Source organism: Lepisma saccharinum, chromosome 27 (genome assembly GCF_977018435.1).
Source record: "Lepisma saccharinum chromosome 27, izLepSacc3.1, whole genome shotgun sequence".
Taxonomy (NCBI): domain Eukaryota; kingdom Metazoa; phylum Arthropoda; class Insecta; order Zygentoma; family Lepismatidae; genus Lepisma; species Lepisma saccharinum.
In genome coordinates, this window is record NC_139255.1 from 33,506,738 (window position 1) to 33,520,449 (window position 13,712).

The 13,712-nt window shown below is 37.4% G+C and overlaps 1 protein-coding gene across 1 annotated transcript in view; it reads right to left on the reverse strand.

Annotated features, from left to right (window-relative positions):
• Window positions 1-13,712, reverse strand: part of PolE1 (DNA polymerase epsilon catalytic subunit 1) — a 114,633-nt gene that overhangs the window by 41,714 nt on the left and 59,207 nt on the right. The window contains exons 21-25 of the mRNA XM_083113241.1: window positions 10,789-11,030; window positions 8,938-9,321; window positions 6,498-6,664; window positions 3,876-4,212; window positions 1,044-1,183 (exon numbers count right to left, since the gene is read on the reverse strand). Coding sequence (XP_082969367.1) covers window positions 1,044-1,183; window positions 3,876-4,212; window positions 6,498-6,664; window positions 8,938-9,321; window positions 10,789-11,030 — 1,270 coding nt within the window. The remainder of the gene's footprint in view (window positions 1-1,043; window positions 1,184-3,875; window positions 4,213-6,497; window positions 6,665-8,937; window positions 9,322-10,788; window positions 11,031-13,712) is intronic.

A 13,712-nucleotide genomic window follows, 5' to 3' on the forward strand; every position in this document is an offset into this window, starting at 1 on the left:
CATTTATATACTGATGTGACACTTTCTGAAGTATCCTGTGAGTTATGCAATTCACGGAAAATTGATTAATTCTGCTGTAAATATTTGAGAAGCAAAAATGGATCCCTTTACACACAAATAAACTTAATACTCTGGTAACTACATAAATGTGCTATTAGAAGGGATAAGTTTATTTTGTGCAATAAGTGCAGTTTGAAATCAAATTTAGGATTATATTCACAATTTTGAAACCAAAATGTTATCTTATATAGCACTTTTGATGTGATTATTCACCGCTATAACACCGAAATTTGATTTTATTTACCACTTTTGAACCCGAAATCGACTCTGTTTTTGTACCGAAATTTTGCTTTTTTATTTACCAAAAATGTGTGCCTCTAGATATACCTATAAATAGCCTGTAATTTAATATGGAATTCTGTCATTTTGTTCATATTTTTATGTATATAAACACATCATTCCTACATTCTGGTTCCTTAAAATAAGTCGCAAATATGCAGTTTCATTTACCAAGGCAAAACCAAAGACAACAGAAGGAATAAGACTATTCAATTCTAGTTTAATCCATATATCCAAGCATATCATATTGGCACTAGTGCAAAGTTTTCACAAAGGCCAGATTTATGGTCATTTTCGCTCCAAATATAACCTTACACCCCTAAATACGAACTTACAACTCTCCGACCCCGGGATGGAAATTCTGGCTAAACTCTAGTCGTGCAAGTGCACAAGTAATAATAAAACATAATAAAACAATAAATAATAATGGACAGTTAAATAACTAATCATTAAAAATTGGTAAAATATTTGTAAAAATGCATATGATGATCCAGGAGTTGTAACAAAAGACAAAAGGGCAACAAATAAGATGGACCTCTCTCTCTCTCACACACACACACACACCCACACACAGAGGGGGAGAGAGAGACAGATACATACATACAAAAAAACAATTCACTACACAAGATTATCAGTAAATATTACATTGGTGTTCGTTAAATTCCATGTTAATAATAATATGTAGTATGAAGAAAATTACTCACCTTCCACGTCATTTACATGATGAGACTGAAGCAAGGTGTTAACTGCCAAGCTATCAATGCTAAGCTCGACACACACAGTTGAGTAGCACCCAGCATTATTGGTTATTACACTGCTGCTTTCTTCAAACTCCGTCAACATCCTGTAAAGAAAAATTATGGTCAGAATGCATGACATTTGAAAAGTAGGATAAAAAGCATTTAGTAATAGTCAGCTAGAGCTGATCTGATACTAATGCTGATGTATCAATCAGGTGATACTAGTGGTATTGATATTAGGTAGTATCAGTTTGAATTTAACCTTTAGCGGCCAGAGTGTCGAAATTTCAACCGCCACATGTGAACTCCTTAATGCCGGATGGTGGATATTTCGACCAGCAGCATGTGGCAGCAATTAACATGCAATTTCTCAAAAACTACACACGATATTTCAGTTCTGTCTTTTCTCATCTTTAGTATACATATGAAGGTATGACATACTCGAATTACAAAACAATACATCTATTGTTACTACTATTAACAAGCGAAGTTTGAAAAAGTCCTTTGTTTCCCCTTGTTACCGCCACATTATTATGGGATAGATTTATAAAAGTGTTTCCTCGTAAACTACTGCATCTTTTTGAAAAACGTAAATTCCACAAGAAAGAATGAGTAAAAAGCAACATTTCTTAAGCAACATCTGACAATTAAGGATTCAGGGGGGAAGCAGGGGCAAAGGCCCAACGTTTGAAATTTCCCATAATTAAGCAAAATTTCCGAAATCCCATAACTTCCATTTTTTTTCTTCCAAGTTGCGGCACATGCATTACATATCCTCCCCTCCAAATTTGGTCCATACAGTGTCCATAGGGCCGATTCTAGAAGCAAATTTCAGTGGGGGACCATTTTCCTAGCCCTATTATCCAGGAAACTATGCAAAAATCATAATTGCCATTCATTTTGCACGTATGAAAATTAAATTGACTTTGTTATTAAATAACAGCTAATTTAAAATGTAAGAAATTCTTTACATAAGGCACATAATTTGCACAATGTAGTTCTTTGAATATTTATAGTTACATTCTGGAGATTTTAGCAACAAATGTAGGTTCCACCAGAACTCGAACCTGGGTCTCTAGTATACTGTGCCAGAGACCAAGTAAGATAATTTACAACTGCAGTGAAACCTCGATTTTACGTTTTTCAGGGGACCAAGCAGAAAAAAACTTGAAATACAGGAAAATGTAAAATCAAGGAAAATTTTATAAAATTTTTCTATGTTGGAACCATCAAGATTGAATGTAAAGGGTGATTTAAAAAGCATGCCGGTTTTAATATATCAAAATACAAACTTTATTTTGGAAAAATACATGTTCCAAGGACAGAAACATGTTAATCAAAACTTCCCATTTCAGGTATGGAAAATGATATCGGGCATATGACCCCTTCTACTTTGCTGGCACGACAAAACTCTCTTCGTGAAATTGTTGATCACAGCCTCACAAACTTGCATGTCGATCTCACCGATATTTTGGGGTTTATTGACATACACCAAAGACATAATATAACCCTAAAGAAAAAATCACAAGGGGTTAAATCACATGACCTTGGGGGCAATTGCTGGTCACCACGAAGCGAGATGCGCCGATCCGGGAACTTCTCGTGAAGCAATGCAATTTCAATGGTCTTGCTGAAACCATAACTGTTCAATGTCCATTGCATCGAAATGAGGCCACAAAAAATCTCTGATCATTGTACGGTATCGATCTTCATTAACTGTCACTGCTTGTTTTGCTTCATCTTCAAAAAAATAAGGGCCGATGACACCACCTGCCCAAAAGCCACACCAAACCGTCGCTCGCTGTGAATGCATTTTCCTTTCATGAACCGTGTACGGATATTCTGATCCCCAGATAAGGCAATTTTGCTTCTTGACAAAACCGTTTAAGTGGAAGTGTGCTTCGTCACTGAAGAAGATTTTCCTCGCCTCTTCTGGTGATCGGGCACTTTCAGTTCTTGGGTTAACTGAATTTTATAGGGGTGGTAATGGAGACCATGGACAAGAATTTGACGCAGTGAAGAATATCCTATGCCCAATTGTTGGGAACGGCGACGAACCGATTTCTTTGGTTAGTTTTTGGACTAACAATCACACTGTCACGAACCAATGCAATGTTTTCAACAGACCGGCCGGAACACGGACGCCCAGATGTTTTCAAGTTGACTGTTGAACTTGTTTCACTGAACTTGTTCATAAGTCTGCTCACTGTTGATTCATTCGGTGGTTCATCATCAAGTCGTCGGACAGTTGCAGCACAACTTTCTCCGTTTTGATAAAACGTTTTCACAATTAGCACAAGTTGCTCCGTTGTGAAGGGTTCCATGTTCACACACAGACTGAATTGTGATGGTGCACAGTTGACAACAATATGGCGAGCGATTCTCAACCAACAGTTTTTTTAAATCAGAAAGTTCACAGAATATAATGTACTACAGGCTATTGTTGCCAACCAAGTAACAACAACATGCCGAGTGATTTCAAACCGGCGTGCTTTTTGAATCGCCCTTTATAATATGGGAAAATGCAAAATCAAGGAACATAAAATTGGAGTTTCATTGTATATGCTGGGAGAAACTAGGCACTGCCAACAGTGTTTCAAAGGCAACAGACAAACAGTCCTGGTCGAGCCTGCATTTTTTGCTAAAATTCTACATAGTACATCTTCTGTGTGCCAAATCATAAGGTAAAATTCTAGTAAAATGATGTTCAAATAACATTTTCAACATTGTTGTGGGTATCTGTTCACAGTTGTACCCCAGATACCCAACCCTGCATCTTATATTTTCACTACGTACCTGTTATCATCTGCTTCTCTTCCTCCCAAATCAGGACGATCTGTCGGAGAACACCAGAGAACGAAATTGTGTTTCTGAAGGTGCCTGGCGTAGAACAAGTCTGCCCCGTACAGTGTTGGATCAGCTGGAACATTCCCTATTGGCATGTGAAAGTACCGACACTGTTCTGTTGTCAGTTCAAGTACAGTCTCCATGTTCAAGTAATGCCGTACCATGGCCTTCGACCCCACTCTCTGCCAGTCGAGTGTATTGAACATGATGTCCGAATCCACTATGTGGATTGGCACCAAAGGGAAATCTGTCAATCCAGGCATAAATGTGGTGAGAGTAGGAATGTCTGGAATACATTCAGAGGAGAGACACTGTAATTGGTTGTGTTTTTAGATACTTTTCAGTGTATTTTAGTACATTTCCATAACATTCTCTAATGTTTTAACTTACTTTAACATTATTTACGGTTTTTCTTGCATGTATGCATTGCTTGAATTGTAAAACTATTAGTCTTGTAGTTTATGGTTCTTATAAGCACATAAACACAATTTCTGATGTAATAAAGTAAGACTTGAAGATTTCCTGGCGATGATTGATGAATAGATTCTCTTGGGCTATCGACCAGGTGAGTTGTGGAAAATATTCCAAGCTTTCGAGAGCTAACATCACTCTCATCTTCAGGGTAGAAGTGCAGATTTGAGGGGAGGGGATCCCCCTTCACAAACGCATATACATCGGGTTGACGCTCAGATCTGCACTTCTATCCTGAAGATGAGAGTGACGTTAGCTCTCGAAAGCTTGGAATATTTTCCACAACTGACCTGGTCGATAGCTCAAGAGAATCTATTCATCACTTCTGATGTAATGTTTCAGGAGAACATACACTCGCTTCGTCAGACATTTATTTTAAGTTTGATTAACGTTAAGAGTTATAACAATGGTTTAATTGAACAAAAATAAAAAGAAGCAGTTCAACAATGAATTTTGTCAGTAATTATAACACCATTAAGCCTTGTTTTCATGATATGAAAAACTCAATATGCTGACCAAAGCAGAAATTTATTTTATTATAAAACATAAATAAACTAAACGTAACGTATCAACCTTCTAGCAAGTTCTACAGTTGACAAGGGAAAGCCACCTGATAGGATGTTCCAGAACTACTTTCTAATAGTCTTGAGGGGAGTAATTTTTGTGTATATATATCGTCCTGTTTTGTACCTTGTTACATTTGTACTTGGTGCAGAGTCTGAAGAAGACCTTGCTAGACAGTTGAAACTTTACGTTTAGTTTATTTATGTTTTATAATAAAATAAATTTCTGCCTTGGTCAGCATATTGAGTTTTTCTTCTCAGTAATGTTAGATTGTTGAAACATAACAATTAAACTGTGAAGTGCACTTCCAACCTGAACTGAACATTGATAGTGAACAAGCACACCACACATGGTTTCCCCTACTGTAATCGTACCAATCCCTAAGATTATATGTTTATTTTATAAAAGCCTCTCTGAATGCTTCATGTTGACCAGGGCATTCACTTGTTTTCCTCAGTTGTCTCAGCCTCTGAGGCATGTAAACAATGCACAGTGTTGTGCTATGCAAACCTCCTGAGCTATTCAGGAAACAGGTAGTTTCTTCTGCCTATGGAGTCAGCGGTTTGCATAGTGACAATTAAAAACACGATTCGGCATGGAGGAAGAGCTCCATGGCCTAGGGATATAGAGGTGAGACAAGCTGGGAGGGGACGGACTTTGGATTGGAATTGAGAAGGGAGTAGAGGTTAGGAGAGCAGTGGAGCAGAAGTGAGACGAGGCTCTGGTCAACCGATAGAGAAGCCAACAGAGGACTTAGTATATTTTTATTCATCGTAATTATCTTCATACATCAGATAGACAGGTAACTATCCTAACACCCAGCCATGATTCAGGTTCAAAGGTTCAGAAAACCCAACGAGTGACCATTGTCTTTTCTAGTTGATTAATTCCTAAATCTTATTTGTACCTTTCCTATTGCCAAGCGTTAACTCGTCATGCCAATGACGAGTGCTCTCATCAGAGGATGAATGATGAATAGCTTACATCACCCAGCAATTAATTGCGAAGTGACTGGTTCTGATCCCATCATTCTTTAGAATGATACGCAATTAACATGAGTGAACAGCAGATGACATGGACATAGGCAGATAGGTGACAACAGTGCATCTAGCAGGAAACGAGGAACAAAAACTAACAGAAACGTGCAAAGAAACAAGTTCCAACAAGGATGGTGGCAGTCGGCCACCAAAAGTTATAGATCATCATAAAAAAAATCGTGGATAAGTGAACACACATTGCACCAAATTAGGGTTTACAAATATATAAAAAATATATGACTGGACTTTTCAGATTTTGAATAATTTTATGAATTTTATTCCCTGGCTTTTCCATAATTTCCAGGCCAGTGGAATAATGATTTAAAAAAATTCACAATCACTGAAAGTACAACAAAAATAACTTATATTTACAGACGTTTACAAAATTTCCAGGTCAGTGAAATAATGATTTGTACAAAAATTACGAACCACTGAATGCTGCTTCAAATTAGTCACATATTTTATAAATCAAGAAGTAGTAATAAAATATGATTCTCACCATGGGGAGATTGTACTGCTAGTAAGGTGGGACCCCTTTTCTCATCCCTATAATTCTGCAAAGCCCTTTGCAGAAGTCTGTAGACCTGTCTAATGTCGGTTTCCACTCTCACTTCGAAGGTGTGTTCCGGCGGCGGAAGAGAACTTTCCGATTTCCCTTTCTGAATCCTGAAACAAATCCCAGTTTACAATTTATAACTTGCTTTTTACAATTCTATGCAACTTAAGTGAACAAGTGCCTCAAAGCCATAGGTGCATACTTAAAAATATAGCTCAAGGTATGTACATTCAGATTTTTTAAAAAGATTCCAACTATTTTTGTTTTATTACCAAATGGGTACCACTTTCTACTGTCGGATTAAAAATTATAGATACTCGAGTTTGGACGCCAATTGAAAATTAACCAGTAGACATACATAAAAACGAGTTACATCAAAATTTCGCTTATTCAATTCTGTGTTAATCTATGCTAACCATTTTTTTTTCGAGTATGTCTTATATTTTTTATCGCCTTGAGAACAAAAAAGGGCGTTTTTTGAGTTTTGCAAACGATCGCTTTCTTTGAAATTCTGTAAATCAAAAACGGGTTGTCCGATCGTTATGAAATTTTAGCAGGGTGCAGGCAGAAAGGTTTTAAACAGACATTATATTTTTTTTTTAAAATTTGTCAAAAAAAATGTTCTTTTCAATTTTGCGAAACAACTTTTTCTTAGTATTGGGTAGTCCTACAAATACAATCTTGGTCTTTTTTTGAAGCTCTGCATCTGTTCAGTATCATTGTCAATTCACACTGAGAAACCGGAAAGTGGCAAGACCGCAAGCATTGACAACTCTCAGTGACAGTCTGCAGTTTCCACGGTTCAACGGACATCGCTGTGTGAAGTGTTGCCAAGATCCACATACAGCTTTATTGCACTGAATAAAAATCTGTAAAAAATCGGTTTCTCAATGTGAATTGACAATAGTACTGCATTTTAAAAACAGATACAAAGAGTTCAAAACAAGACCAATATTCATTAAAGTAGGCAAACACAGGAGATGCACTTCGTAGATATTTCAGTGAAATATGGAGGCTCGACAAGGACTCGAATCCGAGTCTCTGGCATACTGTACCATTGCTCTACCACTGAGCTACCGAGCCAGCCTGGCCTCACCTGATTTTTCGCTGTCGCTGTTTTACCTGTGTGGGATCGTCTCTGCTAGTGCTACCACAACGGGATCTGTTGCCTTTAAAACACTGTTGCATTGCAGTAGCACTAGCAGAGACGATTTCACACAGGTAAAACAGCCACAGCGAAAAATCAGGTGAGGCCAGGCTGGCTCGGTAGCTCAGTGGTAGAGAATTGGCATGGGAAGCCAGGGACCCAGGTTCGAGTCCTGCATTTTTTGCTAAAATATCTACGTTAAGACCAATATTGTATTTGTAGGACTCTCCAATACTAAGAAAAAGTTGTTTCGCGACATTGAAAAGAACGGTTTCTTGACAAATTTTGAAAATCTGAAAATTAATAATTGTTGGTTGATTTGGTGTTTTGTCCACTTTATGCACAGTAAGGCTAATAGGGACTGGGCCTACAGTTTAAAGTGGGATTCGAACCACTATGTGCCTCCACCAGGTATCAAACCCGGGACCCCTTGATTACAAGGCGGCGACGCTACCACGGTGCCATCAGGGAGGCCACAATTAATAATTGTGTTTAAAACCTTTCTGTCTGAACCCTGCTAAAATTTCATAACAATCAAACAACCTGTTCTAGATTTACAGATTTACAAAATTTTCATTTGCAAAACCCCAAAAAACTACCCCTTTTTGTTCTCACGGCGATAAAAAATATAAGGCACACTTAAAAAAAAATGGTTAGTATAAATTAACGCAGAATTGAATAAGCTAAATTTTGATGTAACTCGTTGTTATGTAGTCCTACTGGTTAATTAATTGGCTCCAAACTCGATTATCTATAATTTTTAATCCGATAGTAGACGAGCCTCGTATTTAATATTTTCTGACTTACCAAGCTTTTGAAAATGCATAAAAAAGGTAAAGGTAAAGTGCTCCCTGTGCTTAGCACCATGCCATGAAGGCGTATAGGGGGTGTGGGGGTAACGCCCCACACTTTCTTAATCCGGTCGTGAGTGGGGGTGATGTGATCAGCATCACGCCCCTGACTGCCTTTACCCCCCAGGTACCCATGTTATTCGACGCTGGGTGGGCACCGGGGCCGCTTCAATTTTCTGACTCTTAAACGAATGATTTTCCGGAGCTTTCCACTGTTTCCAGGTCATATGGGGGGTTGTGTTAAACAAATTGGAACACCCATATCCTGGCCAGAACCTTTGGTGACAAAGATCATGTGTACAGCACTCTATAAGCTCAGGTACCAGGGAAGCAAGCAGTACTAGAGAAATAGCAGTGGTTATAAATGTACACAAAATAAACTTACTTAGCATTCCTTTCGGCTGTGTACAAAGACTGCAAATTTGGCATCTGATTGGTCCGGACTGTGTCCACAACGAACACCACTGCTTTCTGACTTGGAGGCATGAAGAGTCCAAACATTGCTTTGGCTCCACTAGAGGCTTTGTGATGGTAAAGATACAGGCGCCGAATGGATTTCTTCTCCAGGTATGAATTATGAGCCAGGCTCCGAAACTGTAGCTGATGCAACTGGAAGGTGTCCATGTCCTTCGATGCTGCCAACTGACGTGCGTGCTGTCTGTCCACGATGCACAAGCAGCCAAGCTGCAGTATGGCTCGGAAATCTAACGGGACTTGAGTCTCATAAATGCCTTCTATGTCTGGGGTTGACAAGTCTGCCATGAGCTCTCTGTAAAAGAGGAAATGAAAGATGATTCTAATTAGAGCATGCACAAAGACAATAAATATGAGTCAGTTAATGAGCAAAATTGACCTGTGTGTAGGCCAATGATTCCCAACCATGGTGCCACGATATCAGCCTAGGGGTGCCGCAATATATTTTAGGGATGGGAAAAAAAAACAAAAAACAAAACAACTATATTATTAGGAAGTACAGGGTGAGTCTAAAGTCCCTTACCAGCCCTTATAAAATGAAAGGGAGTGTAGATTGCAGCAATTGGTCATGGTAGTAACATGTTAGGTCTAGGGGGAAACATTTTTGGTGCATGTCATGACAACGTCCGCCATCTTGGATCCAACTTCATTTATTTAAATGGGAAAGGGGGCATATGGGGTATGGTTTTGGGCTAGAATTTCACCAGGAATTCAGTGGTGAAGTCAGATTTATGAAAACTTTCATTTTATAGGGGTGATCAGGGACTGTTGACTCACCCTGTAGGTCTGATATCAAACATTTGTGCTCCAAGCCATCAATCCCAATAACAGTCTCACATTAATAAAACAAAACTCTTTTGAGCGATTTCCATTGTAGCAAACTGCATTCTATTCTGATGTTTGTTCCTTATATTATCTTTCAATAAATTAATAACATTAGTACTGGAGCAGGCACTTATTTGACAATAAATTTAACTTGCTCCTGGTTGGTTGGTTGATTTATTGTTTTAAGTCCACTTTATGCACAGTAAGGCTAATTGGGACTGGACCTACAGTTTAAAGTGGAATCCTAACCACTATGTGCCTCCACCGGGTACAAGCAGATGTTATCTCTATTTCAACATTACATATTACAGCCTCTTACCACCCACACACGTTCACACACAATATATTAACAATATAAATGGTCTGTGTGATTTCAATGTATCCAAAATTTCTAATTCAATTTAATTAAACAGTATATATACTATTTAAAATATTCAATTTAAGGTGCGGCATTTACATTTGCCATTTCACATACTCAGACTCCAAATACATCTACAACCACAAGTCACAGATGTTACGGGATATACTAATCTACGAAAAATTGTTATAATAAGAATTTCATACTCAAATTTATCTAATCAACTTCAAGATATCATATCTTGCAATAATCGTCTGCTTGTAAGTTAGATTGTTCTGCAAAAGACACTAGCAAAGTAAACGGATTGAGAGAATTCGGTTTTATTTTCGATTTATCCTTCCTTGATAAAAATAAAAGCTAAACTGTGAAAAACTTGCCTCGGGGTATTTATAAATGTATGAATTCATTTGGATTAATAAAAGTTTCAATTATTCACATCTACGGAGAAAAAAATTCACAGAGATTTCACACATAATTCCCAATAAGTAGCCACCCTGATTCTATTTCTATTTTTATTATACCCCCAATAACAATATTAAATACTACTGCCAGACAGTCAAAAGAGAAGCTATAACCTACTGGCTGTGTTCCCTAAATAGTTCCTCCGGCACCCTATACTCGTAGAGGTTGAAGACCGGGCGAGAACGGGGCAATGTCCGACTGCATCTCCTCCACAGGTGGTCTCCCTTTTCAACTTCCTCCACCTTGGCAACACGCTGGTTCACATAAAACACCCTCGGCACCACCAGTTTTATTTGGTGGAGCTCATTCCCTACGATGGCCCACAGTTTGAAGAGACCAGGTTGGTTGGTTTCAGTGATCTGCAACAAAGAAAGGACCTCATTTAAGTGTAACATGTAAATACAGGGTGTTTTCGTGTCCTTGATTCAATCTAGCAGGATGGATGGAGACTGGCACAAGTATCAATATGAGATAAGAAACACCATCTGGAAACACATCTTTAAAAAGTTATAAGCAAAAATTAATTGGGACTGCCTATGACAGTAGACGAAGACAACTGAAAGATGCAGCTTGTAGATATAATACAGACATACAGGGTGCACTGCCTGGCAGTATTGGCTGACGATTGTGTGCCGAGTTGAGGGACACCCCTTGCATCCCTACTGGCAAGAATCCTTGCTGCCCATGATATCGTCAGAACTCCAGATCGGATGCAACAGAGCTTCTTGTGATGCTATTGTGCCATCATTTTGAACAACTACGGTAACATTTTCATTGTAGAGGGCTACGATACATGGTCCGTATTAAATCTACAAGCTGCATCTTTGAGTTGTCTTCTTATTCCACTGTCATAGGTAGTCCCAACTAGTTTTGGCTTATAAAATTTTAACAACACCTTTCTGGATTGGGGTTCCTTATTTCATATTGGTACTTGGGTCAGTCTCCATCCACTCTGCAAGTTCGAATCAAGGTCACAGAAACACCCTGTATATAAATAATGATAAATATAAAATAACAGCCACTTAATTCACAACCTGAGGTGTAATGGTAAAATTACTGACAATTTTACTGATCCAATGTATCTATAAGTAACCAACAGTTTATTTCAAAATACTGCCATTTTGGTACTATTTGTGTAGATAAAACCATATAATTCATACGTTCTAGTTTTGTAGCTAAATGTCTAAATATACAGTTTCTTTCCTAAGACAAAATTCATTGCTGTTATTTATTCATATACATTTATTAACTTTCAAGCTGGCACGGTAATAATCTTTTCCCCAGCGGGCACATGACACACTTTTTACATCACTTAGTATCATTCAAAATGAGCAAGGAAATTATAATGTAAACGTACATTTTTTTGGGTCTACATTTATTTATATCATTTCTGAGGTCAATATAAATGAAACATATTGAAATACAAGTTAGAATGGTGAAAAAAAGACAGTACGTAACTTAATACATTTTTATAGCACACCACGGTTTTCATCAGCAGGCGCGTGTCGTACTTTTTACGACAGTGATATTCCTGCTGAAAACCTAAATGTTACAAGTATATACTTTACATTCCAAGTTCAAGAAACCTCACTTGTTAAAACGTCTACGTTCTGTCGACTCATTTTCAACAATGACCTGTCAAAAAAAATTGCAGAACAGGAGCAGGCACGCAGCGCAAACTTTATGACATGGTGTTCTGATCTCAAATAAACAACAATTGAAAGAGAATAACATATGGATTAGTAACAATGACACATGCATGTATGCAACACAAAGACCTCCTTGAGGAATACATAAAAAGCATAGGTCACCAAATTCAAAGGAAACACAAGAAAATTAAAGAACATTACTTTTGTCGTAAATTTTGCGCAGGCGTGCCCGCTCGAAGGTTAAAAGATGTTAAAGAAACATTTGAATTTTTTTATGACATTCATCGAATATCAGTTACTGGTACCAGTAAATTTTACATTGGTAATTTTTCACTGTCAGCAAAAATTTCATATTGTTCCCTCGTACATACTGCATATGCAAATGGTTAATACAACGTGAGTGCTAGATGATTTAGTCATCAAAGTTTTCACTTATATTTTCAGCTTATGTAGAGGTGAATTAACAGCTCTAAACTAATGCTTCATGTCTACTCAAATAATTTGTGCACCCCTACATAGTGTTTTTAGTAAGGATGGGACCGATTAATCGGTACTCTATCATACCGATGTAGTCATATCGGTGTATCGGTAAAATTACTGATTATTTTACCGACCTGATATATCGATAAATATCCGATAATTTAGTGCAAAATTCTGCCATTTTGTTGTAATTTTTATGGATAATCTCCATGCCCTAATTTCTAAAAAAGTAAATGTCTAAATATGCAATTTATTTTTCACTGCAATCACCTTGAAACACATTTATTAAGGTCAATGAACCTTTCATGTTCTTCAAGGACCATTTCTAATTTTATATCGTTACTTTATCGGTATCAGCCAAAATTTCATATCGGCCCATCCCTAGTTTTCAGCTCCTTTGATTGATTGATTGATTGATTTGATTTATTTTACTTCGCCTTTTGTGCCACTTTTGGCTAATTTGCAAAGATGGGGATTTATTTATTTATTTATTTATTAGCCTTCAACAGAGAAAGGATATCTCCAATTACAGAGGCATTAATATAACATAAATAATGTGAATATGAATATAAATGGGATTAAATAACATGCATACATATTACATAGTTATTAACTATAACATAAGTACACTTATATAACGTAGAGTAATGACGTGCTCTCTCTCTCTCTCCCTCCCCCCCCACACACACACATATAAATTATTCATATATCCTCAACCAATATTATCACCTTTCACATGAGGTGTACAGAATAAATATGATCATAATAAGATAGAAACAACAATGAAATAAATACATACACATATTAATGGGTACATATCCTTAAGCTTATCTACATACATATATTTACATTATATATATATACACACACACACACATTTATGTGGATATAGGGATACATATAGAACATATT